Below are 27,901 nucleotides of genomic sequence, written 5' to 3'. Positions count from 1 at the left end.
ATGAACCGGCTATGCGTGGGCTCTTCTCACTCCTCGGCCCTGAACCGGGAGCTCTAACGAAATCACAGAAGGGAAAATTTTTCAGAAACACGGTCAAAATAATCTTTGATTTTTTCGTGAGTCAGTCAGTTGCTGTCAAATAATATAAAGGTTACGTAAAGATCTCTCCGTTGATAATTAAGGTTTCGCTGCAACATTAATCATCACGAATTCAAGTCTTTTTTTATTTAAGCTGTACATTGGAATTGATTCTTTCTTTAACAACTTGCTTTATTTAATTTTTTTTATCAGTCACCTCCTAGACTAATCAAGAGAAATCCAATTCTATTAATCAACAATGGGTTTGTTAATGAAAGCTACCGCAGCAAGACAGTTCTCTACGACGAGAAATCTTGCTAAGAAATTAAATAAATATTCATATGTGATCACTGAACCCAAAGGTCAAGGTGCTTCCCAAGCTATGCTTTACGCTACAGGGTTCAAAAAAGATGATTTCAACAAGGCTCAAGTTGGTGTTGGTTCATGTTGGTGGTCCGGTAACCCATGTAATATGCATCTTTTAGACTTAAACAATAGATGTTCCGCATCCATTGAAAAGGCTAACTTGAAAGCTATGCAATTCAATACAATCGGTGTTTCTGATGGTATCTCTATGGGTACTAAAGGTATGAGATATTCCCTACAAAGTAGAGAAATCATTGCTAACTCTTTTGAAACTATCATGATGGCTCAACATTACGATGCAAACATCGCTATCCCATCTTGTGACAAGAACATGCCAGGTGTCATGATGGCTATGGGGAGACATAATAGACCATCTATTATGGTTTATGGTGGTTCCATTTTACCAGGTCATCCAACTTGCGGTTCATCCAAGATCCCAGAAAAAATTGATGTTGTTTCCGCTTTCCAATCATATGGTCAATATATCTCTAAACAATTCACTGAAGCTGAAAGACGTGACGTCGTCGAACATTCTTGTCCAGGTCCAGGGGCTTGTGGTGGTATGTATACTGCTAATACTATGGCTTCCGCAGCTGAAGTTTTGGGTATTACTTTACCGAATTCTTCATCCTTCCCAGCTGTCTCTCAACAAAAATTAGCTGAATGTGATAACATCGGTGAAAGTATCAAGAAGACTATGGAATTAGGTGTCTTACCTCGTGATATCTTCACTAAGAAAGCATTCGAAAACGCAATTACTTATGCTATTGCTACAGGTGGTTCTACCAACGCTGTTCTACATTTGATTGCTGTTGCTCATTCTGCAGGTGTTAAGATTACACAAGATGACTTCCAAAGAATCAGTGATAAGACCCCATTATTAGGTGATTTCAAACCATCCGGTAAGCATGTTATGGCCGATTTACTAAATGTTGGTGGTACTCAAGCTGTCATTAAGTTCTTATATGACAACGGGTTCATGCATGGTGACACAATTACAGTTACTGGTGATACTTTGGCTGAACGTGCCGCTAAAGCTGCTCCTCTACCAAAGGATCAAGATATTATTCGTCCATTATCCAATCCAATTAAACCTACAGGTCATTTGCAAATCCTTTACGGTTCTTTGGCTCCAGGTGGTTCCGTTGGTAAGATTACTGGTAAAGAAGGTACTTACTTCAAAGGTAAAGCTCGTGTCTTCGATGAAGAAGATGCATTCATTACAGCTTTAGAAAATGGTGAAATCAAGAAGGGTGAAAAAACTGTGGTTATTATTAGATACGAAGGTCCAAAGGGTGGTCCAGGTATGCCAGAAATGTTGAAACCTTCTTCTGCATTAATGGGTTACGGTTTAGGGAAAGATGTTGCATTATTAACTGACGGTAGATTCTCTGGTGGTTCCCACGGTTTCTTGATTGGTCATATTGTTCCAGAAGCTGCTCAAGGTGGTCCAATTGGTTTAGTTAAAGACGGTGACGAAATTGTTATTGATTCCGACAACAATAAGATTGATTTAATGGTTAGTGAAGAAGAAATGGCCCAACGTAAATCCCAATGGGTTGCTCCAGCTCCACGTTATACTAGAGGTACTCTAGCTGGTTACTCCAAATTGGTTTCAGACGCCTCTTTGGGTTGTGTCTTGGACGCTGACGACGCTGATGTGTAATGATACCCATTGAAGGTATAGAAGAAGGTTTTGAGAAAAAATAGTTTGAGCCTGCATGAAAGAACATTACGGGAATTTTACTTATTTATTATATATTATTTATTTATAACTGCAACAAGCATTAATAGTCCATTGAATGGATATATTGTTAAAAATTCTTCTCTTATTGTTGATTATTAGGCCACTTGTAACAAAGCAATTAAATTGGACGGCGCTCCCGGTATGATGGAGCAAGCTAACGTTGTTTCCTTTATGTTATAGTTTTAAGAAATGAATCATACTTGCACACTTTCGCTGTTGCTCAGATCAACCTGATGGATAGAGCGAAATATCTGTTAATGCGGTGGTTGTGAACATTTCTTTATCCTATTAGTCAAATTAGTCCTTTAGATTCATTATTTGCTTCAACCGTAATATGCAATTCTTGGAAGTTCAGGGAAGTTCATAACTTCAAAACGCGTCACACTTTCCGTGTCGGCCGAAAGAAATCCAACAGTTTCCATTTCCGAGAAGTGCCACAAATTGTTAAAGAATCAACAAGAGTAATGGAAGCATCAAACTACAAAGAAACAGACAATATACTCCTTTAAGACATTGGGCTAGAGGTCTCTTAAAAGAATAAATGTTCGGTTTCCGAAATTCATAATGAATGTTACGTAAAAAAAACAACTCATCAATATTTCGATAATAATGCCAGTCAAGGCAATTTAATTAGAGAAAAGGATGAAATATGCGATTCTGATTCGATGTGGCGTCTGAAACATTCGTAGCATGTTGCAAATTGGAGTACTTGCCTTAACCCCATTGCACATAGGGAACGACTATACATTTTCGTTCTCTTAGTTACTTTAAAAAAACTGCGAAACAATATTGGTCTGAATCTAAATAGTATAAATAGATCAAGTGTTTCTGTATGAATCTAGAAAAGAACTTTTCCCTCTCTCTTAAGAAAACAACCAATAAACCAAGAGCCAATAAAAAACAATACCCTACAACTTACAATAATGTCTACCACTCAAACTTCTGTTTCTCAATTACAATTGAACTCTGTCGCTGAAAACCCATTGGGTGAATTAGCCAAAATTGACAACTGGAATGATTTCCAATTTGCTCCAATTCGTGAAGCTACTGTCTCTCGTGCTATGACTTCTCGTTATTATCAAGATATGGATAAATATGCCATTTCTGACGTCGTCATTGTCGGGGCCGGTTCTTCTGGTTTATCTGCTGCTTATGTCATTGCTAAAAACAGACCAGACTTGAAAATAGCCATTATCGAACAGAATTTGGCTCCAGGTGGTGGATGTTGGGTTTCCGGTCAATTATTGAGTGCCATGGTTTTAAGAAAACCAGCTGATCTATTATTGAAGGAAATTGGTGTTGAGTATGAAGACCAAGGTGACTATGTTGTCGTCAAGCATGCGGCTCTATTTACTTCTACCATCTTGTCCAAGATCCTAGCCTTTCCAAACGTCAAATTATATAACGGTACCTGTGTTGAAGACTTAGTCACCAAGCCCAATGAGCATGGTAAACTAACAGTCAGCGGTGTTGTCACTAACTGGACTTTAGTAACTTTAGCCCATGACACTCAAAGTTGTATGGATCCAAACGTCATCGAATTAGCTGGTTACAGTGACGATGGTTCCCGTGATGCTACTCAGAAGCATGGTGTTATCTTGTCCACTACTGGTCATGATGGCCCATTTGGTGCTTTCTGTGCCAAAAGAATTGTTCAATTAGATGACAATATGAAATTAGGTGGGATGAAAGGTCTAGATATGAACAGCGCCGAAAGAGGTGTAGTTAACCACGCTGGTAAGTATCCAGGTGTTGATAACATTTACTTTGCTGGTATGGAATCTGCCGAATTGTATGGTATTAACCGTATGGGTCCGATATTTTCCAGTATGTTGATTTCTGGTGTCAAGGCTGGTTTGGAAATCGTCAAGCATTTCTCTGATTAAGTATAAGTGCAATATCTGGGGATGTAGCAATACCGCCTCTTATATACTCATTCACAATACTGTGCAGTGGGAAGATGCCTATTGAAAAAATTATGCTAAATCATATATAGAACTTTTATAAACGAAATGAAATAAAAAAACTATAATATTTACCTTGGATTCTTCTATTTTTAATTAAAATATTTTAGAAATAAGCTTAAGCTTGAACTTTGGGGAAATTCGAAGCCAGGCTGCGAAAGTCAGGTAAGTTTAAGTTTGTAAAACCTAGCTTGTTGAAAAACCGAATTCTGCTACTTTATAATTTAGTTATATAGTTTATGAAAGAAAAGGATAGGATTTTTAATATTATTAATCATTATCATAAGGCATGTATATATGAAAGGTGGGTATTTAGATTATTTTCTAGGCTCCTCTCACGTAGATCGGGTAGCTAGACGACCTGCGAGCAAGGTGCTAAAGTATAGACGCTTTCTTTAGACAAACCATTTTTTTCTGCTGATACCACATTAAATCCTTCATTAGGTTGATTAATTGACAGATCACTTAACCTGGTAAATAATAATTCAGTATCTCTGTTTTCATTGCGCGACAGGTTATCAAATAATACTTTGCCTAATAACTTCAAAGCTGAGGTTTTAGTATCTTCAATAGCTTCATCTGCATCTATCTCTGGATTTTTTTCTGATAGAAATGAATCAATTTCTTCCTTAGCTAGGTAATCAATATTTGGTAATCTTGGTAAACCGAACATTAACGAGTCTGGATCATTTCTTGCGTTCTTAAATCTCATTGGACGACCATACAACTTCATTACATCCATCATCGGAATTATGACACGAATTAATGCTTCTAAATGGAAAACACCATTATGTGGTGTTGGTCTGATCAATAGCCCACTAGAGTTTATTGTATAATCAGTATCCTTTATAGATTTACTAGAACGCATAGTCATAGAACTAACATGGGAACTACTTCTAGCATGACCTTTGTTAGAGGGAGAAAACATCTTCCTCTTAGGAGGTGAGGAAACATTAGTGCCATCGATTTGAGACATGTTGGAAATAGAAGAAGATCTAGAAGAATTTTTACTTGAAGTACCACCATCATTATTCAAAAAGCAAATATTACCAATGACTTTAATAGTTCTTAGTTGATTTAAGAATGAATGTATATCTTGAAACTTCGAAGTGTTTCCAACACACACATCATCGTCATCGTCACCAATAATCTCCGTATTTTTATCATTATAAAACATAATATCTTGAATTGAAGCCTTTTCTGGGGAAATAAAACAAATTAAATTCTTCGTTGCTAATGAATTATTATTTTTATAAAACCTGATTTCACTATTACCGTTTTTCTTCTTTTTCACTACACACCAAGCTTTCACCCATCCTTCCCCTTCAATGTATATTTCACACCAATCTTTGAAGTTAAATTGAGTATTCAATATGATATGCATATCAAACATACGTAGACCCAACACGGAGGTCAAAGTGCCTGTCAATGATTTAAAGATAGAAAAATGTTCAAAAATGGACAGTAAGCAAAATCTGTATAATGTCAATAAAGCATCGGGAGATGAGCAAGATAATGAAAAATCGTTGTTTTTAAATTCTAATAAAGTTGGAAATAATTCGATATTTTGCTTTAATAAATCAATTGTTAATTCCCTTTTCCTGCTTGATGTTATTATTCTTAATTTTGTACCGGTTAAAATGATAGTCACTAATGGTAGCGTTTCTGACGTGTTCCCACTCGTTACCAAATTCCATTTACTATTGATCTTTGTATCAGATGTATTGTTCCATTCGAAATATTTCTTCGAACTTTGTGCATTCAAAAGAACTAAGATGGGTAATACTGATTTCAATAAGGTCGGTTGTAGTTCCTTTAGTATATTGGCTGGAGTTCTCTGAGGAGGGGTCATAGCATGATCAGAGAAGATTGAGGATGATGATGATGTTATTATTGATGATGGATGGTTTGAATCCGCTCTTCTTTTTATAACGATTGGTTTCTTTAAGCTATCCAAGAATTTCATGTTTGATGAGGCAATTGGTGGTTATGACTAGTATATGGGTAGAGGCTGACTCTCGAAATTCAATATATGTTAGATGCCGTTGGTCTCTAATTTTAAGTTGGGGAGTTGGGAAGGATAGTTGAACTAATTGATCAATGCAATTCCTTATAAGATTTAGTGGAGCAGAAACAAAGGAAGAGGTATATATATCGTGAGGAGACACTATTTTTTGCACCATGATCTGGCTTCGTTCCTAAAGACTACGTGTACTGACTAACTAACTAGCCAACCAACCTTTAATTCGTAAGCCATTATTTTGCCAACTGCAAAGAAATTACGTAGGGGCCGCATGTTCGGCCTGTCTAACGTGTAATTTACACGTTAAAAGGACTGTATTACGTAACGGCAGTCTGATTGCTTTGCCCGAATAGGGAAAACGGCCCGCCAAAAAGGGAAATCGCGCACACAGAGCGGAAGGCTTAGGAGTAAACCCATTCGGAGTGTCTCTTGTGATCGGTTGATACGAGATTGAGACGCTTAAAGAATATTACATGTTGGACAGAAAAGTGTGCCAGTGTATTTCAATCGCTTCTTGTTCAATCATTCTCACCAATCATTAGATTTAGATCTTCTTGAGTTATTCCATTGATAGATACCTTCCCAAATGCAGTATACTGAGTATGCCCGTAATTTTCATGCACTTCAAATATTATAGATCGTACTGGCAGTTTCATATTAGTAAACCATAGGGGTAGGGAGAGATCTTGAGTTATTTTATTATTCGCCAGGTCATAAACAGATTCGGAAATTTTGATATAACTCTTATCTTTATCATAGAATATATTGCCTTCTGAATTCGACGATCTGCTATGTTTGTAGGCGCTTTCCACAAACGTTTTCAGTATCATTGCATCTTTGGTATGGAGTTTAATGTAAACTACGATAATCTTGGGTGCAGAGTTCAAAGCATGTACGTTATTTGTAAATCTTCCATGGCTATATTTTAATGAAGTTAAATAGATTGGTTCCTTAAAACGAATGGCTATTGAACAAGAAGGCTCTGATTTGCAATAGAATAGTTCATTCGATTGGAAGGCAGTTAATGGATTACTATTATATTGCGACCTTCTGTATGATCTCGATGTCAGGTATGGTAAGATCTGACTACCTTGTTCCAATGTACCATAATCTAATTCATTATCCACATGTACTGTTAAAGAATCAATTAATTGTGAAATAAAAGCCTTGATAGACGTCTCGTCGTCACATTGCTTGCCCCTTAGAGAATGAATTTCTAGATTCAAATAATCTAGTATATCAGACTTAGTTTTGGAAAATGATTTTGATACGATGTTAGACATATATTCACGCGTAACATAATCCATTGCATCTGAGCTAGTGTAGTTATCTAGAACTGCCCTTATGTTCAACAGATCAATATTTGGTTCTAGTCGGAAAATCGACTTTAGTGCTGACCGTGTGTTTACAACAAAATCTTGTAACTTTGGATCTGTTATAAGCGATGATTGTTGTTTTCCTGTAATATTGTTATTGATTAATATGTCTATTTCATTTGGTAACATATTTTTTCGATCTCCCTTCTTATTTTCTAACTTACGAGAAGATATTATGGAAGAAATAAATTTGAGGTCTCTATTTAGGATATCTAGATCTTGGGCTATCTTTTTTTCGTTAGTCGGTATAACACTCTTTATATTTTTTTCAAGCTGTGAAATCAAAATAGTAATTCTTTGGTTCATAGCAAGCTTTATATTTTGATTTCTCTGGGATAATTCTCTTGAAATATGATCCAACTGTTTTTGGAGCATTAGTGCCGAATTGTTTTCATTTTTGAAGCGTTGAGCATTCACTGTTGTGGAATCTAAGTTCGATCGGTTGGGATGATTAAATAAAATTCCCGAAGCAACTGCCATAGTTATCGCTATCATTAAAAGAAACTTAGCGCTTAGTATCTTTTTTAGTGTACTCACCCTAGCAAGATGAGAAAGTATAGATGTTAAATGGGTCAGCATCGGATCTTCAGCAAAATCTTCGTTTTCGTTTCCATCATAATAGTAATTTGATCCTTCAGAGTAAACAGGTTCTTCTTGAGGTTCCTCTTCGTTATCCGTAAAGTCATCGGCATCGTCATCATCAGTATAGATTACGTCGCCCAAGCTAGAGTTAATTGTAAATTCCTCTTCTGAGCTCTCACCAGAAAAAGACCGCTGTTTTTGAAAGGAAGGTTCGAAGTTTATCCACTCATCATAGCTAGAATTGCCAGCATCATCCGTAGCATTCTTGTTTTCTTTATTCTGCGAATCGATACCGTCAAACTGCTCTACTTTCTGCATCAACATATCTCTATATTTGTTTCGCAAAGGAGATGCAGTAATACCTATTAAATAAGGTGTATGGTCATATTCTCCAGACATGCCATCATCATCTGGTACACCAATATATGAGCTTTCTCTGTGCGCCATCACTCAGTATTTGCTGCTCCTAAACCTTAAAGTTCAAAGAACTTACTGTCTGGAAGAGAACTCAATGTAACTTGAAAGTAGTGGAATAACACTAGACACAAGGTTGGGGTGTGGTGGTAGCTTTGTTATGTGCGCTAGGAGAGATAGCTATGTTTACTAACCTGTCAATACTAGGTAATGCATTAGTCTTTTGTTATCGTTATTAGTACTGATAATAATTTACGCGTCAGGGTTTGGTAGCTCGATGACATAAAAACTATTAGGGCTTTGGTAAACAGGGTTTCCTCTAACCCTAAACAGAAAAGGGGGATAATAATGTATAATATTGCTTTTGCAAAGATCGAGAAGATAAGAGTTATTAACTTCTTATAAACTGCATCACAAACGTTGCAAAAACAGAACATAGTTGCTAAATTCTCACAGCAAGGGACTTTACAAATTGCAAGTACATAATGAGTGAGCCAGCACCACCTTTTAAAGTTGTAGCCCAGTTCCCTTATCAATCAGGATATGAGGATGATCTGAATTTTGAAAAAGACCAAGTTATCACGGTCACTTCCATCGAAGACGACGAATGGTATTATGGTGAGTATAATGATGGAACTCATGTATTGGAAGGTATTTTTCCCAAAAGTTTCGTTGCAGTAGCTTTGGAAAAAGAACCTACCCAAAAACAACTACCAACTGTGCAACCTGTAGAACCTGAACATGTGTTGTCCAAATCTCTTCCTCAAGAAGATGTTATTACTGACATTCCGCCTGTCCCACATACTGTTTCTAACGACCAATCTCCAGTAAAGAACAAATTGGCTAGGAAGCCATCCTTACCCAAGGAATTTGTTCCAACTAACAACGAGGAACATCCGATCGTTAAACAAGACCACGCTGAAGAAGATTTACCAAAGATGAGCTTGAAAGAAAGAATTGCTTTGTTACAAGAACAACAGAGGCTACAAGCTCAACAGGATGAAGAAAAAGCCAAACAACAGCAGCATCATCATCATGAGAAAGCACAACGTAGACAGTCTGCAGAGGTGTTCTCAAGCATGGAGGAAAATCACTCTATTGATCATGCATCTGCTCATGAGAGCATAAATGAACCTATTCAAGAAAGTAATGAGATTGACGAACTTTTAAATGATAGTGAAGGAAAGAGAGAAGATGAAGTTGACCATGACTCTATCAGTATCAAGAAGACAAACGTAGAAAGTCTCTCAATTAATCAAGAAAATAGAGAGCAAGAAGCTCAAAATGATAATGCCCACGAAAATAGCAGTTCGGCAGATGAAAATGACGAAGAAAGTGAAGAAGAAGACACCGAAGAAACACGTCGAACTGCTTTGAGAGACAGAATGGCTAAGCTATCAGGTGCTGGTAGATTCGGTACCGCTGTCGGATTCAACCCGTTTGGTGCGCCAGCGGCAGCTGCAGGTGATACTACTGGGACAAAAAAGAAAAAGAAAAAAGAACCTAAAATTAATGAGGCATCAGAATCAGAAAGAGAAAATTTACCACAAGCCATCCCAATTATGCCTTTCGCAGATCCAAATGCCCTTTCTTTTTTGAACCAAAAATTAACTGACGAGAAAAATGAAGAAATAGAAAGTCCTCCTGTCCCTGAGGAAGGAGAATCGGACAAAAAAAAATCAGATCCCACAGTTTCACTGGAAGAGGAAACTGCTAAATCCCATGCCTACCACAAATTCGTAAAACCATCGTCAATTTCTTCAGCAACGAAAAGCATTGAAGCAGAAGAAAATGAGGGAGATTTCTATGATACTGAATCAACAATCCCGAATCCTAACATTCCAAAGGAAGAACCTCATGTGTTAAATGCTAAGAAAGAAGTAGAAGCCTCGGACCACAAATTGACCGAGAGCCACACAGATTTGCCTGACTCAAAGTCCAGATTTAACCCGGCTTCACCCGATGTTCCAATTCTACCTCATCCGCAAAAAACACTGGATCCAACGCGTAGTATTCCTGAAGAAGAAATCGATACCACAGTAGACATGCCTCCCTCAGCTCCACCTCCTCCTCGCAAAACTTCTATCGATGAAGAACGAGACGATACTATGGCTATCCCACCTCTTCCAGTCCGGAATTATGAGGACCAAAGTATCATGGCTAACATTATTCAACCCCATGCCTCTACTTTGCCTTCTCTATCTGTTGAAACACCACATGTACCTCCGATCCCATCTGCCCCATTTCCGCCATTATTAGGTGCGCAGCAAGGTGATGAGGTAGCACAGCCTCCGTTGCCAAGAGCTCCACCACCTCCACCTTCTCTCCCTGAATTCACGAATCGTTACTCGACAGCTTTTCCTCTACCGGTAGAAGATGCTGACGATGTTACAGATAAGTTTTCAACTCCACCAGATATTTCTATTCCGCCTCCACCTCTTCCTCCATCTACTTCAAAAGCAATGCCTCCACCACCACCAATCCCATCAGTACCTGCAGCTGAGCCACGTCATGATGTAAACACATCATCGATTGGCACTCATAAAGACAATGAACAAAATAAGTCGATTCACACTATAGAAACACAAACTGAACCCTTTCCCAGTATTATGAGAAGGTCGACAACTACAGCTACAGAATTTAAGGGATCTTCCTCAAATATGGAGATTCCGTTTGACGCACAAGCCACATGGTGGTATGAGAAACAAGCTCCTCCAGATTTGAAATACAAACACATCTTTGAAATTGATGACAATGTTATACATAAGAGATCTAATGAAACATGGATAGTCAGAGACTATTATATTTTATTTGAAGATTATTCGCAATTACAAATTTCTTTAATATTCAATAAGAGCTCACCGCATGAATCGGTCATATGTCAACAAAATTTTAAAGAAAGTACTAATTCCAATATTACAGATGCCGATTTAGAGAACTTTTCTAAAAGATTCAATGGTATCATTGCACAAAAGGCGCATTCAAAGATAGGATCGCAAACCCAAGGAATGTCGGGCAAATTTGTCAGTTTAATCTTTAGAGATATTGCAAAGGAAAGTGGCATTCTTCCCCCTATCGCATCGAGGACCTTCGGTGTTTCAATTCTTGATTATAAAGCAGATGGTTCTACCTCCATTGATGGTAATTTATTAAAGAAAATAAGATCAGGTGACATTCTTGTGGTTAGAAAGGGTCGATTTGAAAGCCATAATAAATTAGGAATGAAAGATGTCATCTCTGTTGGTATGGATGTTCCCCATTCATCTATAATCACAGAATATGATTTTACTAAAGGTAAATTCAGAGTTATCGAGGAACATGCCGGTAAAATCGTACAGGCTAGTTACAAGGTTGATCATATGAAATCAGGTAAACTAAAGGTTTTCAGAGCCGTACCAAGAAAATATATAGGATGGTAAATAGATATGAATGTATGACGTAAATATTTTTATATAGGCGATAAAGTTTAAATAAAAATTTCATGAACTAAGAAGTTATTTAAGCCGGCTTATGTAAAGTCTTTTTTAGCTTAAACAACCGATTGACAGGCCAAAGATCACAGCCATTACGAATGAACAGCAGCAGACCCTTACTGCATTTGGAATTGAAATTCCTCGACATTGGAAAGCATGAAGTACAAATATTACCTGTAACGGATTTCACAAGAGCTGTATCTCCTCGAAGAGCGCAGAGAGTCGGAGCTTTACATAAAATAGGGAACACTTTTATTCAGCCATTTGGGAATGTTGATTTGGCATCTTCTTTGAAACCACATTCTCAACTAAAGGGACTTGTAAAAGAAATTGAGAATTCTTTTGTCCGTGGCTCTAAAAGCTATACATATTATAAATGTAAATATTTCACATTAAACTACTATCCACCTAGCCATTTCCTGTCTCTTTTCCGAAAGAGTAAACCTGCTGTCTCTGTTACTCCTACGAAGAAACCTCCTGCTATTTTCAACGGCAAATTGCTTCAGAATAATATTAAACAGGAAGATCTTGCGTTAATATCTAGAATATATTCAGATTCAAGGAAACAATATCCGAGGAACTATTCATTTTGGAGAAGGAATAGTCGTCGTATTTTGAGAGATGAGTTTCAGATGGAATGGTGTGCCCTCTATGGACATATAGCTGTCGATGAACAAATAGCTATGAAAAGAGCTTTGACATCTGAAAAAACCGTTGAATTGAAAGATTACAAATGGCTGGATGATAAAGGAAGGACAAAAATTGGTGTATCTAAAGATGGATTCTATTCTTACCAATTACATTATTTCCCTGTGTCATATAATTGGGATGAATTCCTTTCAGAACTTAGGAAAAGTGTTAGAGTTGTAGCTTATTTGAAGTGGAAGAAATTTGAATGTGACCCCAATACGAAAAAGAAATCGAACCAGAATGTAAATGATTCCGTAAATATTGATAGATTCAATAGAATTCTTGAAGAGATCGATATGCCGATTCGTTTAGTACGAACACGCAATATAGATACGGTTACTGCATCTGCTTCCGACGATGATACTACCAATACCATCACTGCTGATAACAGTTCGGATTTATAAATACAAAAATAGGTAGGCAGAAAAAATTATTCCTATTCAACAATTATATATTCAATTTAGAACGTTGGTAAGATATAAATATACATATATATATTATTGTTTTTGCCAGTGAGTCATGGTCAAATTAGATTTGAAATAATCATTTAATCAAAAAGAAAGAAAAAATTTTAACGCATTAGTTTTACATTCCACAATCTACTGACCATGACATATTCTGGATGCGATAGAGGTCCACCATTTTGGCCCCCACGTGATCCGTTCCTTTGTTTCCTGATTTGACTAACATTGGAACGTTCTTTAGTGTTGTTTCCTAATTCCTTTACCACCTTTCCCGATAGCTTCTTCTTCAGCAGCTAAGAGTTCTGCACGTTCTTTCTTCGCTCTTAACTTCTCTTGCTTTTTTTGTCTTCTAATAGCTTCTTTTGATTTGGTTCACGAGCACCTTGTTCCCATTTCTTAGCTTCTTCCTCTGCAGCCTTTTCCCTTTCAGCTCTTTCCTTTTCATAGGCTTGCTTTCTCTTTCTGGCTCTACCAGCAGCAACCTTTGCAGCGGTTTCCGAATATCTTTTACCTGATTTATGCATTTTGCCTTGATCTGTATATAACTTGTTAATTTATTTATGCCTAGTTGGTCCGCTTCCTATAAAATTTTAAATCTGTATAAATTGATAGAAAAAATAAGCAAAACTAGTTCTAAGCTGTGTTTTGTCACTAAAAGCAACTTGCCTTTATATAAGTTCATATTTAATACATGCTGATAAATCAATAAACAATAACAATCAGGTAAGGCGTTTCTGGGTGTCTTTTCTGTTCTCTATTGTTATAGAACGTCGTTGAATTAAAAGGGTGCAGGGTTATTTTATGCATCTCTGTCGGGGAAAAAAGGTTAAAATAGGCAACGATCTGAAACCTACGTACTTTTTAGGTATAACCAAATGTAACGCTACTTGAAGCCTACGGCAACTTATTAATTGGACTATATTTAACATAAACCGAATGTGTAATATTCAACTCTGGAGGGTTAGGATTCCCCTTGTTGTTCAGCCTGATTGTTTTCACCACGCTGACTAATTAAAGGAAATAGAGCTACAACGTACTTTATGTATAATTATCCTCTTCGTGCTTAAGGGTTTTCATGAAGGACTAAAATATTACATTCAGATTGATAGCTACATTAGGGTTCCATATAACATTTCTCCAGAATATTTTATCAGTGATCTCTGAATGCTAATCTCCGAGACACCTTCTTTATACGTACGTAATTAATAATAATATATTCACATCCTTTATGTCGCGTAAAGAAGTGACACCAAAAAAATTTCAGAGGACGAACCCAGACACCTTATTAATGGAATATCAGACTCTGAAGTTTGAAATAATCATCAAAAATCCATGTAAAAAGGCAAGGTAATAGTACCGTCTTAAGACCAAGCTCAAAAGAATCTTGGGAACTTACCACTCTTTATTGGAGTCGAAATAATATATGCTCAAAACTTTTTAGCTTTTCGAATATCAAGGATATAATGGACGAATTATTGGAGAAATTTAATGAGAACAGAGGTGACGATAAAGAAGCAATTGATAGAGTCATATTAAATCAAAAATATGATACCAACAATCCCTTCTTATTAAGTTACAAAGGTAGAGATTATAACTCTCAATTCTATCATATTTATAAATATCGTCTGGATACTTTCAAAGAAAGAGTTACAAAAGAATGTGTCAAGAGATGGGATAATGGGTTTAAGTTGAAAGGAAGATCTGTTATTAAAAAGGAGAAAGTTTTAGATATCCAAGGAAATGAACCATGTTGGTGTATTGGTACAATTTATTGTGAAATGAAATATAAGCCAAATATTTTAGAAGAAGTGACAAATGATACCTATGGAGCTCCAGATATAGTGAAAAGTTACACTGATTTAGAAGGAAGCGATGAAATCATGTTAGAAGATGAAAGTGGTAGGGTGTTACTAGTCGGAGATTATATTAGGTCAACTCCGTTTATTACAGGTACCGTAATAGGTATATTAGGTATGGAAGCTGATGCAGGAACATTCCAAGTTTTAGACATATGTTATCCGGCAGCTTTACCTCAGAAACCTCTTTTATTAGATAAAAATAGAAAAGATAAGGGATCAGTCGCCTTAGTTTCAGGTATAAATATTAATTCAAAGTCTCCAGGACATGCATTAAGGTTGCAATTATTGCAGGAATATTTGATGGGGAGGTTGGATTCGAACGATGAGAGAGTTTCCAAGATTGGGAAGCTGATTATATGTGGAAATTCTGTAGATTTTAATGCCAGAGAAGAAACGCCGGGAGATCTGGCTAACAGTCTTGCAGAGTTTGGGAAATTTCTAGGAAATTCACTTCAGAGTATTTCGATCGATTTAATGCCAGGTGTTAAAGATCCAAGTGCTAGAGCATTGCCTCAACAACCGTTTAACAAAGCATTGTTCAGTGAGGCATTAAGACCATATTTTGACAAGGTTAATAATAAGCTTTTAAATTTGGTCACAAATCCTTATCAATTCAATATAAACGATGTTGATTTATTGACAGTTTCGGGGCAAAGTGTCAACGATATCCATAAATATGTTATACCGATGAAGAATAATTCGTTAGACGAGACTCCAAAAGAGGATATTGAACATAGATTAGACTTGATGGAATGTACAATGAAGTGGCAAAACATTGCTCCGACAGCACCAGACACTGTATGGTGTTATCCATTTAAAGAAGAAGACCCTTTCGTATTAAAAGAATGGCCACATGTGTATATAGTTGCTAATCAACCTGAGTATGGTACTAGGGACCTCACATTGAATGACGGCGTTAACGTTAAGATTATTTCTGTGCCTGAATTTAGTAAGACAGGTTCGGTGATTTTACTTGATTTAAATAACTTGGAATCTGAAGTTGTAACAATTGAACTTTAAGAAAGCATCTAACGTATTTCATCAATACTTAGGACGTTGCACCTACTAATTTTTTTATGCAATTTAGTATAAAACTACCACTCTAATATAACAGAGCCTTAATTTGGAAACTTTCACTTTACATATATTATTCTATAGTTTAGTACTTACAGTTTCTGTTCTATCGAGATGGTGGTATACAGTCGATGATATATCTTAAGGTATCTTGAAGACTTAAATCGAACAACATAAGTAACTGAATAATATGAGTTGAATGTTCCAAATTTTTCTATGTTTTATTTACTTTTGAGTGTTATCTATTTTAGTTTTGAGAATAAATTGGAAGGTCGTTAGAATCGTAAAATCTTCTAGTGGAAAGTAAATAAAAAGTGCCAAAAAATTGTATTTCTTTTATATGTAGATATTTTGATTCACAGTATGTAGAACAGTACTCATGTAGAAATATTTGCTTAGGTTAGTATTAATTACTTAATTCCATATTCACTCATACAAAAGATTTCATGTTCGGAAACTGTTATTTGTAAAGTACTACAATAACTTTTGGTGCATGGATTCTGAAAAGATAGGAGCTCTAAATTATCTGTGGTGTGTGTAATAGAAAATCTAGGACACGGCTACTATTCTAAGGTTAGGCATTATCGTAAAAAGGATACCTTCTCCCTTAGCGTTTGGGAAACTATTCAGGTTCTTCCAGAACACGCAAATGATTCATCTGAATACTTCCTAAAATTGCTCAAGTATATATAAGTAGGTGCAAGTAATCCATTTTATACATTGTTTGTCTATTGTCATTAACTTTATCAAGTAGACGAAAGGAATAGTCGATACATCAATAAACTACAATGTCTTATTATCCATTTCACAACTTTTCTGAAGATTTTGATGAAGGGTTCGGAATAGTGGATAGCACAATGAGTAGAGCTCGTAGACCCCAAACGAACAGGAATAGTAATATCCAAGGGGGATTGATAAGGCCTGGAAACAATGATTCCATGGTAGTTCCTCGTTACGGCCCTTCGGATTTAGATAATTGGTTTGATACTGACATCCCTTTAGTTCCTATGGGTTTCGGTAGCACCCGAAACTTAACTGTTCCTATTGACATTTTAGACCATGATAATAATTATGAAATTAAAGTCAATATTCCGGGGGTTAGGCAAAAGAAAAACATTAGCTTGGAATATAATAAGAACAAAAACCAGTTCTCAATCAGTGGAGAAATCCCACCAATTATCACAGAAGAAAGAAGTGGGAATGTTAGAGTCCAAGAACGTGCATCTGGTAAGTTCAGGCGTTCTGTCACTTTGCCTGAATATCCTAAAATAAATGTAGAACAGGCTAAAGCAGATTACACAAGTGGTATCTTAACTTTAGAGGTTCCTAAGGTTAAACCAAGCGATGCCGATAAGGAACAAGTTCGTAGAATCGAAATTGTCTCAGATCAAGATTGGGAGAAATAAATTATATAATAAAGACCATATATACATTTTATAAATGTTTTTGTTAGAGAACTTCGAGTAAGGTTCCATAATATATTTTAGTTATCATAATTATCTTTTCTCTAAGACACTTTATTTATACTCTTCTTATCAGGGCATCTAACTAGTAATATTCGTTACATTCATGTAAATCATGAACTAAAGAATAACATGGTGATTATATGAAGCACACTATAAAGTTGTAAATGAATCATAACATGTTCCAGGAGTATATGAAATACGCTAAGTATAGAACCTTCTTCAATTATATATACCAGTAAGTGAGTGGTCAACATGTGAACGTAGCGGATCAAAATCTTACCGTAGGATTGAAAAGCGTAAATAAGTGGTTGTTTGGCCGAGCGGTCTAAGGCGCCTGATTCAAGGAAAAAAGTTCTTGACTGCAGAAAACTGCAGGAACACTCAGGTATCGTAAGATGCAAGAGTTCGAATCTCTTAGCAACCATATATTTTTTATTTTTTTAGATTATTCCAAATACCAATAAATGAGTTTTGAAGATTTTTCCATAGAGAAAGCAAGGTACCTTATGTTGATCTGTTAAGCTAATTTTGGTAGAAACACTGAAACTCCTGAATGTGTTTGGTATATTTCGCGTTGTTTACATAATATTGAAAGATATTTTGATTAATTATTCCTTATTTACTATGTACCATGTCGACGAAAGCACGTACTATTAGGTGTTTACGAGAAGACCTACTTTGTGGTTTCTCAGGCTTTAGGTTTTTTTGTTTATGCTAACTTTGGAGGCTGCGTTTGAAAGGAATTTACTGGTTGCTACAGTCTCTGCCCACCGAGAAAGATAAAATAAATTAAAACAATTCGCGTGGAAATGGCATAGCAACCAGTAATTTTTTTGTTTTGGTGAGACGCGTTTCAGAGCTTGTGTATAAACAATGATAGACCCAATTAATGTTTTTCCACATGCAGTGTGGTTGAGCTCTACGATCATTTGGTACCACAAAGCATATACGTAGTTATCACTATGGTAAAAGTTGTTGCTACAGGCGACCAAAGGAAAAAAGACATTTACTTTTTAGGAAATAGATAACCACGGCAACCAAGTGTGGTTGTTGGGTTTTTTTCAGTGAAAGCAGCGTAGCAGTTATTTTTCTTTGTTCACCCAATTTTCCATAAAAGGTAGGGTATCACCTTTTGTTCTGGAATTCCGATTAGGGTTCGATTAAAGTTTTAGATTTCTACACGCTTTACTTGGTAATATGTCAAATTAGCTAGGGTAAATGAATAAAAATTCCCACAGATTTGATTTCCCCCCTCAAAAAGCAAATTTTCCCCTCGGTCGGAAACATCCAGACACCTTTCTTTGATTGTCATAGAAACCTGTGAAACACGCGCAGGGATGATTGAAATTAGTTTAAACGATTTCTATTGAAAAAATCTCTCTAAGCAACGGGGAGAAAAGGGCTTCTTAAGAATTTGTAAGCATAGTTGGTTGATAGAAGTTCTCAAAGTTTAGGTGAGTTCTCATTGAAGATCAAGTGAGAATAACGTATATTGTTTCGGTTCCTATGAGTTATGTTGCTAAGGGAAAAATAAATGTTTTTTTGTTTAGTTACCAAAACTGATGGGTGAATTGATCAATGATTACGTACGTCTTTTGTTACGTACTCTACTTGAATTTTTAGGGTTTTTTTGTTTCGTACGTTGCGCGGCCATTTCTTTGGTACGCACTTTTTTTTTTTTAATTATGAAAAATTTTAAGATTTGAATTTTTTTTTCTCTTCCCAAAAGTAATTCAATAATTCTTCAAATCTATTTCATCCCTTTTGTATATAAACGTTGATTAATAATTTCCAATTAAGATCTCTTATATATCCCCTTTTTTCTTCTTAAGTTTTATTTTTTTTATCTCTTAAAGAGGAAGCAGATCAGTAATATACAATTGATAAAAAATCGTATACTTCCTTCAAAACAAACACTCAATCGTAAGAACACATACAATATGGCTAAAGAAACTCCATCTAAGCAAGCTGCTGCCGCTCTATCTGATTTAGAAATCAAAGATGCTTCTAAGAATTTATCTTCTACATTAAACCCAGTTTCTGAAGATCTTGAAGCTCAAGAAGCTGCTCTTAACAAGAGATTAAGTGAAGCTGCTGAAAAACATAAGCAATACTTATACTCTCACAGAATTCAACGTCATAAATTGAAGGCCGAAGAAAAGGAAGAACCATTATTAACATATGATAATGATAGACACACATTATTCCCAATCAAGTATCATGAAATCTGGCAAGCTTATAAGAGAGCTGAAGCCTCTTTCTGGACTGCCGAAGAAATTGATCTTTCTAAGGATTTACATGATTGGAATAATAGAATGAATGCAAATGAAAGATTTTTCATTTCAAGAGTTTTGGCTTTCTTTGCTGCGTCTGATGGTATTGTTAATGAAAATTTAGTTGAAAATTTCTCTGCTGAAGTTCAAATTCCAGAAGCTAGAGCTTTCTATGGGTTCCAAATTATGATTGAAAATATTCATTCTGAAACTTATTCTTTATTGATTGATACTTATATTAAGGATCCAAAGGAAAGTGAATTTTTATTCAATGCTATTGAAACTATTCCACAAATTAAGGAAAAGGCTGAATGGGCTTTAAGATGGATTAATGATTCTGAATCTCCATTTGGTGAAAGATTGGTTGCCTTTGCTGCTATTGAAGGTATTTTCTTCTCTGGTTCCTTTGCTTCTATTTTCTGGTTGAAGAAGAGAGGTTTGATGCCAGGTTTAACTTTCTCTAATGAATTGATTTGTAGAGATGAAGGTTTACATACTGATTTTGCATGTCTATTATTTGCTCATTTGAAGCATAAGATTGAACCAAGTACTGTTGAAACCATTATTGTTCAAGCTGTTGAAATTGAAAAGAGATATTTCTTGGATGCTTTACCAGTTGCTTTATTAGGTATGAATGCTGATTTGATGAACCAATATGTTGAATTTGTTGCTGATAGATTATTAGTTGCTTTTGGTAATGAAAAATACTACAAGGTTGAAAATCCATTTGATTTCATGGAAAATATTTCCTTAGCTGGTAAGACTAATTTCTTTGAAAAGAGAGTTTCTGATTATCAAAAGGCTGGTGTTATTGCTAAGGCTACTGAAACTGAAACTGGTGCCTTCGTCATTTCTGAAGATTTCTAAGTTTTTTTTTTCTAATCAAGCTTTAGATTACACATCATATATAAGAAAAAATAGAGTTTATGCATAGTCTATATAATGTTCTATATGTAAATCGTCGTATCATTTTTTAACAGTACAATACAAAAGAGAACTAGTTGTATCGTTGTTTTTACAGGATAGTTTAGGAAAGCTTGTACCTAAAAAACTTTTTATATAGAAGACGAGGTATTCATACATAAACTTTTATATAAACCGATATTTATGAATACTTGTAAATTGTTAAAAGCAGGAATAGAAGTGAATGATAGCATTTCTGCTCTGAGTATTCATGTATAAAAAATTGCACTGATTTTCCAACAAGTATGATTTTGTGATGTTCCATGTTATATATGATATATACATATATATACTCTATATAAATACGTTACATGTTCTTGTATAACAAATGATTTGATTTTTGCACTGATTGATTAGTTAGTATCCGGATAATTTATTGATTCTTTAGGTATAATGATGACTGGTGAATGTGAATCATTTTGGATCTTATCTTCAATTAGTAAATTTGCTATTATTGTATCATTATTATTATTATTATTATTATTATTATTGCTATTATTATCTTTTTCAAATTCAATTGGGAATGAAATGGTTTGTGAATTATTAGCATATGTAGATTTATCAGAATCAATTTTAAATTCATACCAATTCTTGGTCTCATTAAAATTATTTATTGGATTTCCATCATGTTGTTCGTGTTTTAGTATCGGTAAAGATGGAGATGGAGATGGAGATGGAGATGCAGCTGGAGAAACTTCGTGAGACCCATTAGATGCGTCAATATTTCGAGGGATTGGGGTATTTGTAGTTATATTTGTATTTGAACCAGGAATAATATTTGAAGTACTGGTAGATGGGGGCCTGTTTTCCGAAGTTTGGTCATGACTCGAATCGTTTACGTTCGTATTTGTATTTGTATTCGGATAAACTTTAACATTCCCATTTTTATCGAAAACATCCAATCTACAAATGGGACAGGTTTGAGATCTTTCCATCCAATTTTTCAAACATGAAAAATGTAAGAAATGGCCACAAGGTAATTTTTTGGGTTTTTTCTTCTTTTTAATATTCAAATAATGATTCGAAGAAGGAGTAGTAGAAGAAACATTGGTTGCATGTTCCAATGTTTCTAAAGATGGTAAAAGATCATCCATACAAATGATACAGACATTATCAGAGTGTTGTAAATCATCAGGAGTCATATTTGGTAAAGCTGATTCTAATTTTTGATTATTCTTCCAAATTTTATATAATGACATTGCATTTCTATAGAGTGAAAAAAAATCCCATAAGATATCTTTGACTAATATCATTGGTATATTTAATGGTAGTAGTAAAGATACATGGATGATTGTCATGAGGAATCTGGTGAATAGATCTATTATCTTTTCGTAAATGAATTTACCTTCTAATCCATTAAAAGTCTCATCATCATCTTCTTCATCATCATCAATATCGATGTCAAGTCCAATATTAATTTCATTTTCATCATTTTGTGTAGTTTGGGCACGATTTATTAAATTATTTTGTCTAATTTGTTGTTGTTGAATTGAGAATTGTTTTGATTTATAAAATTCGAATAAACTTAATAGTGAATGGAATAATACATTAAAATATTCCAATAATAAGATTGAGAATTCCATTCCTAACATTAAATAAACGGGATTTGAATGATTATTGATTCCATTTGATATTGTTGTTGATGAAATTGGATTAATTAAATAATTCATTATTGAATTAAATAAATTTTGATTATTTTTCCAAAAATTTATATCATCCCAAGTTAAACAATTTTGAATTAATTTCAAATTAATTAATGATAATGAAATTAAATTGAATGAAAATTTTGAGAATATGATTTTTGTCATGGATGTAGAATCATTAATTGTTTGAATGATGAATTCTAATCTATCCTTTAATATCCAATGGTAGACTCTTAATGAAATGAGTAATAATCCATAAATGGTTAAAGTGAAGAAAAATCTTTCATTAAACATTGTTGCCATAACGATGAAATTTATTACAGTAAATGGTAATCTTTCCATTATATGTTCTTGTTCTATTAATCTTAAATCATTGAATAAGAACCATGTAATTAATTTCCAAGAAAGTAATGAATTTAATAGGATAAAGATTGTTATTATCATTATGTTGAAACCTTCATTTAATTTCAAACATAAATGTAAGAATGAAGTACTTGAATTAGCGGCATTAATTATTGTGAAGAATGTGATTAAATAAACTGATATTGAAAATATAACGAATTGAAATTTTTTTGAATTTAACATGGAGATTTGTATTGCCATTTTTTTGTTGCTGTTTTAGTTTATAGTCTATTTTGGATAATGGTTTTTGTTGCTTAGCATATAGGTATGAATGTTATGTTATGACAAGTTCTATTATGATAATTGATATGTTATGTTATGTTATAGTATATTTTCTGGGACAAAGTTGACCAACTTTTGACGATGAAAAGCGTTTCTTTCCTTCTTTCTTTCTTTACTTGTTCTACTTATTAAATGTTAGTGAGTTATCTATGAAGATATGTGGTATGTGTTAAGGTAAACTTATTACGTATACCTTAAAAAACTGATAATCTAAAAAATATATTAAAGCCCGGGAGAATTTGGATGTTGATAAATTATGGGGGAAATACCCATTAAATAAGTGTAATAAACTCAAAAAAGAGAAATCAAATGATATACTATAATGGTAATGATGAATAATGATGGTAAGTTGATATATATATAATACATAAAGGGGTAAAAATTATAGACGATTTATTAAGAAGAAATAGATAGAGATATTCTGAGTCTTGGATGAACATGAAACTGAATACTAAGGTTTTTTACAGTGGGAAAAAAAAAACAGTCTAAGTTTTGCAAAGTAATAACATAAGAACAATGAATGTGTGCATTAATTAAAGTGATAGAGTCTTTTTTTTTTTGTTTTGTTTTGATTATTTCTTTAATTTTTTCTTCTCAATTTTCAGTAATAGAGCTTTATTTATATGAGGTAAGACACCACCTGATGAGATGGTAGCTCTAATTAATGAATCCAATTCATCATCTCCTCTAATGGCCAATTGTAAATGTCTTGGAGTAATTCTTTTAACTTTCAAATCCTTTGCAGCATTTCCTGCTAATTCTAGTACTTCAGCGGTCAAATATTCTAATACTGCAGTCAAATAAATGGCAGCTTTGGAACCTACTCTAATTTTCCCACTTGCATTTCTTTTCAAATAACGTTTAATTCTACCCACTGGGAATTGTAAACCAGCTTTTGCTGAAGATGATTGAGATCTTAAGTTGGAACCTTCAGTTCCGCTTGATTTCCCTTTACCTCCGTGTACTTTCCCTGACATATCTTTTTATTTTTTTATTTGTAGTTTTAATCGATAGTAAGTAATACCAATCAATTAATTAAGGTTGTAGTTATTATTAGTTTGTGTTTTCATGCATGTTTTGATTGTAATACTCATTATTTCTGAGGTTTTTGGTGTTGTTTACTTGTTTACCAAAAGAAATTGGGAACTGGAAACAGTTCTCACGTGATAGGAGGGTTTCCAAGTCCACCGGGTAACCGCACCTTTTTACAAACGTGTCTGAAGTGGAGTCACGTGATGGTGATCCTTTCTTCCCTTATTATTTTTATACCCGATGAGGAAACCTAATCATATTTTTTCGTGGCATTTCACTCACCCAGTTGCCGCTGCAGCGTTGCTGCCGCCACTCGCAACGGAAACGAAAACGAAAATCTCAACTGGCTTGTCCCACCCACCCAGACATGTCTGGTCACAGTCACAGTCACAGTCACTGTGAAGTACGAAAAAGGTGGCTTGGCTTCGCTTGGCTTCGCTTCTCTTGGCTTATGGACATTGATTGACTGACTGATTGATTGATTGATTGCTTCCCTTTTCCTTTTCCTTTTCCTTTGCCATTCCCTCGCCTGTCGTGTTTCACTTTATACCGTACCGTAGTGCCCGTTTATTATATTACCCGTTTGGGTATCTTAATTATGTAACATTAATGAAAAATATCATATTACATTACATTACATTACATTATATTATATTATATTATATTATATTATAATACATGTACATGTATATTTATATCTATATGGTTGCAGGTACTGTATAGCTAAGTTAAACAAAGTAACTATCTACATCTGTATCAGCATCCATCCATTTTTTTGGGTTGTTATCATTGCTATAGTTGCACAAGTTTCTCCTCCAGTTGGCCATAACATTAAAACAATAATAATATACCAATTAATTCTTTTTTTATATGCCTCTCCATAACTAGCTGCAGTATAAATATTTCATCACTTCATATCTGGACTATTTTATAAAACATAATAATACAGCATCAGCATCAGCATCAGCATCAGCATCATCATCATGGAGATAATACTGAAGAGATCATCTATAAGAGTCATATTCCTTTTTCTATCCTTACTTTTAAATATTCAATCAACTTTAGCCTGGAATCCTTCTAATAGTTATGCTCCTGCATACGTCCAATGTCCAGCATTCTTAATACCTTCAAATGGTTCTTCTTCTTCTTCTTCTTCTTCATCTTCATCTTCATCTTCATCTTCATCTTCATCTTCATCTTCATCTTTTTTATCATCAATTCCTTCTCTATTAAGAGAAGCTTCATCCATTTCGCAAAATGAATCAATATGGCTACAAAAAAGATTACAACATATTAAATCCCCATTGAAAAATTTCTTAAATAATTCTTTTACAAATATTCCATCACAAAATAATACAATATCCACTTCCACTTCCACTTCCACTGCTACCAAAGATGATAACCAATATATAATATCTTCTTTAATTTCAACTTTATTAGGTAACGATTCAAATATACCGAAAATTGGAATAGCTATATCAGGCGGTGGTTATAGATCAATGTTAACAGGTGCTGGAATCCTAGCAGCAATGGATAATAGAACAAATCATTCCTTATCATCATCATCACATAAAAAACAATCTTTAGCGGGACTTTTACAATCGACAATATATTTATCAGGTGCATCAGGTGGTAATTGGCTTGTAGGTACTTTAGCTTATAATAATTGGACTTCAATACAAGATATCTTAAATAGTTGGTCAAATCAAGATAATAATAATAAAAAAGATGACGATAAATCCAATGATAAAGATATATGGGATCTTTCAGATTCTATCATCTCCCCAGGTGGTAAAAACATTTTCAAATCCGCAATGAGATGGAATCATATCTCTGATGATCTTCAAGATAAACAAAAAGCAGGATTCGATACTTCATTAGCTGACGTTTGGGGTAGAGCTTTATCATATAAATTCTTCCCCAATTTATATAGAGGCGGCGCTGCATATACTTGGTCATCTCTAAGAGATTCTCCAGTGTTCCAAAATGGTGAAATGCCATTCCCAATCTCCGTAGCAGATGGTAGATACCCTGGTTCAAAAGTAATTAATTTAAACGCAACAGTCTTCGAATTTAATCCATACGAAATGGGGTCATGGGATCCTTCTTTAAATTCTTTCACGGACGTCAAATATTTAGGTACGGATGTATCAAACGGTATCCCAAGAGATTATGATAAATGTGTTCAAGGTTATGATAATACAGCATTCATTATGGGTACATCTTCAACATTATTTAATCAATTCCTTTTAAGAATTAATTCTACAAAAATTAATTTACCAAAATTTATTACTAAATTGGCAACTCATTTTTTAAAGGATCTTTCACAAGACTTTAATGATGTAGCTACATATCATCCAAACCCATTTAAAAATTCAAAATTCATTGATAAATCCAAAAATTTCTCAACAAGTATAGTTCAATCAGATTCATTATATCTTGTGGATGGTGGTGAAGATGATGAAAATATTCCATTATTACCATTAATTCAACATGAAAGAAATTTAGATATAATTTTCGCCATAGATAATTCCGTTGATATGAAATTAGGTTGGCCTGATGGTTCATCTTTAGTTCATACTTTTGAAAGACAATTCGTTAAACAAGGTGATGGAACAGCTTTCCCATATGTCCCTGATTCAAACACTTTCGTTAACTTGGGATTAAATGAAAAACCAACATTTTTCGGTTGTGATGCCAAGAATTTAACTAATTTGGAATATATCCCACCATTGATAGTATATTTACCAAATTCAAAATATTCTTTTGAAAGTAATCAAAGTGCTTTCAAAATGTCATATTCGGAATTACAAAGACGTCAAATGATATCCAACGGATATGAAATTGCAACAAGAAATAATTTCACTGATGATCCAATGTTTGCCACTTGTTTAGCTTGTGCTGTAGTGAAAAGGAAACAAGAATCTTTGAATTTAACTTTACCTGATCATTGTCAATCATGTTTCAATAATTATTGTTGGGATGGATCACTTGATATTACTCCATTACCTGAAGAAAAACAAGATCTTCATCATTCTTTCATTAATGTGGGGCTTAATAGAACAGACGCTGATCCATATGTTCAATTGAATCATAATGATGATTATTTGGATGATCAAGATGATGATGATGATGAGGAGGACGAGCAAGATATTGATCTAACTAAACCGTCAGCTACAGGCAGAACAAGAAATTATCAACGGAAATCAAATTCAAAAAATATTGATCCAAAAAATCATCACCCCATAATAAATTTAAAAATTATTATGGTATTATTATGCATAATTACAATATTAATTGGGTTCATATAAAATACAACTACCTTGGAAAACGAATACACACTCTGCAACAAATTATGAACCAAATTTTTTCACCTCACTTATAGAACCTTTTTTTTTTTAAAGGCAACATTTTCTAACACGTATATAAGTATATATATACAAACATTCTACAAACTAATTCAATTTTAATTAATATATCTTCTCTTTAATACACCCATTTGTTCATACTTCTTCGTACATACGTATGTCTCTTGGAATCTGATGAGCAACATGCAGTTCATTATTGCCTACTTTTTTGATTCATTAAACCACTCTTAGTCTAGATTCAGTTCTTGGTATTTCCTCCTGTTTTTTTTTTTTTTCTAGAAGAAAAGAGTATTTAATTTGAATTTCATACCAGTCATTGATAAATCTTCCAAATGTCTAAGTTTCCATCTAAATAATATGAC

At 34.4% G+C, this 27,901-nt stretch overlaps 13 protein-coding genes and 1 non-coding gene across 14 annotated transcripts; 9 read left to right on the top strand and 5 right to left on the bottom strand.

The window, feature by feature from the left end:
• Positions 1–337: 337 nt before the first annotated feature.
• ILV3 (dihydroxy-acid dehydratase ILV3) lies at positions 338–2,110 on the top strand (the record flags this gene model as incomplete). Its single annotated transcript, XM_003669142.1, has 1 exon — positions 338–2,110. One exon carries the CDS (start codon positions 338–340, stop codon positions 2,108–2,110), a length of 1,773 nt encoding a protein of 590 aa, XP_003669190.1.
• A 1,004-nt stretch (positions 2,111–3,114) lies between these two features.
• THI4 (thiamine thiazole synthase) lies at positions 3,115–4,077 on the top strand (the record flags this gene model as incomplete). The annotated part of the gene is made up of 1 exon (XM_003669141.1): positions 3,115–4,077. One exon carries the CDS (start codon positions 3,115–3,117, stop codon positions 4,075–4,077), a length of 963 nt encoding a protein of 320 aa, XP_003669189.1.
• Positions 4,078–4,507: 430 nt separating this feature from the next.
• Positions 4,508–6,121, bottom strand: TPH3 (Tph3p; the record flags this gene model as incomplete). The annotated part of the gene is made up of 1 exon (XM_003669140.1): positions 4,508–6,121. One exon carries the CDS (start codon positions 6,119–6,121, stop codon positions 4,508–4,510), a length of 1,614 nt encoding a protein of 537 aa, XP_003669188.1.
• A 575-nt stretch (positions 6,122–6,696) lies between these two features.
• On the bottom strand, positions 6,697–8,583 carry MPS3 (Mps3p; the record flags this gene model as incomplete). Its single annotated transcript, XM_003669139.1, has 1 exon — positions 6,697–8,583. The coding sequence occupies one exon, from the start codon at positions 8,581–8,583 to the stop codon at positions 6,697–6,699; it is 1,887 nt and encodes a 628-aa protein (XP_003669187.1).
• A 452-nt stretch (positions 8,584–9,035) lies between these two features.
• On the top strand, positions 9,036–11,969 carry BBC1 (Bbc1p; the record flags this gene model as incomplete). The annotated part of the gene is made up of 1 exon (XM_003669138.1): positions 9,036–11,969. The coding sequence occupies one exon, from the start codon at positions 9,036–9,038 to the stop codon at positions 11,967–11,969; it is 2,934 nt and encodes a 977-aa protein (XP_003669186.1).
• A 152-nt stretch (positions 11,970–12,121) lies between these two features.
• Positions 12,122–13,117, top strand: PET130 (Pet130p; the record flags this gene model as incomplete). The annotated part of the gene is made up of 1 exon (XM_003669137.1): positions 12,122–13,117. The coding sequence occupies one exon, from the start codon at positions 12,122–12,124 to the stop codon at positions 13,115–13,117; it is 996 nt and encodes a 331-aa protein (XP_003669185.1).
• Positions 13,118–13,500: 383 nt separating this feature from the next.
• On the bottom strand, positions 13,501–13,701 carry LSO1 (Lso1p; the record flags this gene model as incomplete). Its single annotated transcript, XM_003669136.1, has 1 exon — positions 13,501–13,701. One exon carries the CDS (start codon positions 13,699–13,701, stop codon positions 13,501–13,503), a length of 201 nt encoding a protein of 66 aa, XP_003669184.1.
• A 939-nt stretch (positions 13,702–14,640) lies between these two features.
• On the top strand, positions 14,641–16,056 carry POL31 (DNA-directed DNA polymerase delta subunit POL31; the record flags this gene model as incomplete). Its single annotated transcript, XM_003669135.1, has 1 exon — positions 14,641–16,056. One exon carries the CDS (start codon positions 14,641–14,643, stop codon positions 16,054–16,056), a length of 1,416 nt encoding a protein of 471 aa, XP_003669183.1.
• An 842-nt stretch (positions 16,057–16,898) lies between these two features.
• NDAI0C02790 (Hsp20/alpha crystallin family protein) lies at positions 16,899–17,516 on the top strand (the record flags this gene model as incomplete). Its single annotated transcript, XM_003669134.1, has 1 exon — positions 16,899–17,516. One exon carries the CDS (start codon positions 16,899–16,901, stop codon positions 17,514–17,516), a length of 618 nt encoding a protein of 205 aa, XP_003669182.1.
• A 404-nt stretch (positions 17,517–17,920) lies between these two features.
• NDAI0Ctrna6L lies at positions 17,921–18,000 on the top strand. Its single transcript is given in 2 exon segments — positions 17,921–18,000; positions 17,956–18,000. It is a non-coding gene; the product is annotated as a tRNA-Leu (tRNA).
• A 1,516-nt stretch (positions 18,001–19,516) lies between these two features.
• On the top strand, positions 19,517–20,716 carry RNR2 (ribonucleotide-diphosphate reductase subunit RNR2; the record flags this gene model as incomplete). The annotated part of the gene is made up of 1 exon (XM_003669133.1): positions 19,517–20,716. One exon carries the CDS (start codon positions 19,517–19,519, stop codon positions 20,714–20,716), a length of 1,200 nt encoding a protein of 399 aa, XP_003669181.1.
• Positions 20,717–21,165: 449 nt separating this feature from the next.
• Positions 21,166–23,058, bottom strand: HRD1 (E3 ubiquitin-protein ligase HRD1; the record flags this gene model as incomplete). Its single annotated transcript, XM_003669132.1, has 1 exon — positions 21,166–23,058. One exon carries the CDS (start codon positions 23,056–23,058, stop codon positions 21,166–21,168), a length of 1,893 nt encoding a protein of 630 aa, XP_003669180.1.
• A 653-nt stretch (positions 23,059–23,711) lies between these two features.
• On the bottom strand, positions 23,712–24,116 carry HTZ1 (histone H2AZ; the record flags this gene model as incomplete). Its single annotated transcript, XM_003669131.1, has 1 exon — positions 23,712–24,116. The coding sequence occupies one exon, from the start codon at positions 24,114–24,116 to the stop codon at positions 23,712–23,714; it is 405 nt and encodes a 134-aa protein (XP_003669179.1).
• A 1,038-nt stretch (positions 24,117–25,154) lies between these two features.
• On the top strand, positions 25,155–27,482 carry PLB3 (lysophospholipase; the record flags this gene model as incomplete). Its single annotated transcript, XM_003669130.1, has 1 exon — positions 25,155–27,482. The coding sequence occupies one exon, from the start codon at positions 25,155–25,157 to the stop codon at positions 27,480–27,482; it is 2,328 nt and encodes a 775-aa protein (XP_003669178.1).
• Positions 27,483–27,901: the final 419 nt, after the last annotated feature.

The sequence above is a fragment of the Naumovozyma dairenensis genome, chromosome 3, assembly GCF_000227115.2.
Source record: "Naumovozyma dairenensis CBS 421 chromosome 3, complete genome".
Taxonomy (NCBI): domain Eukaryota; kingdom Fungi; phylum Ascomycota; class Saccharomycetes; order Saccharomycetales; family Saccharomycetaceae; genus Naumovozyma; species Naumovozyma dairenensis.
Note: the sequence above shows the minus strand (reverse complement) of the source record. Positions and strands in the feature narration are given on the sequence as shown.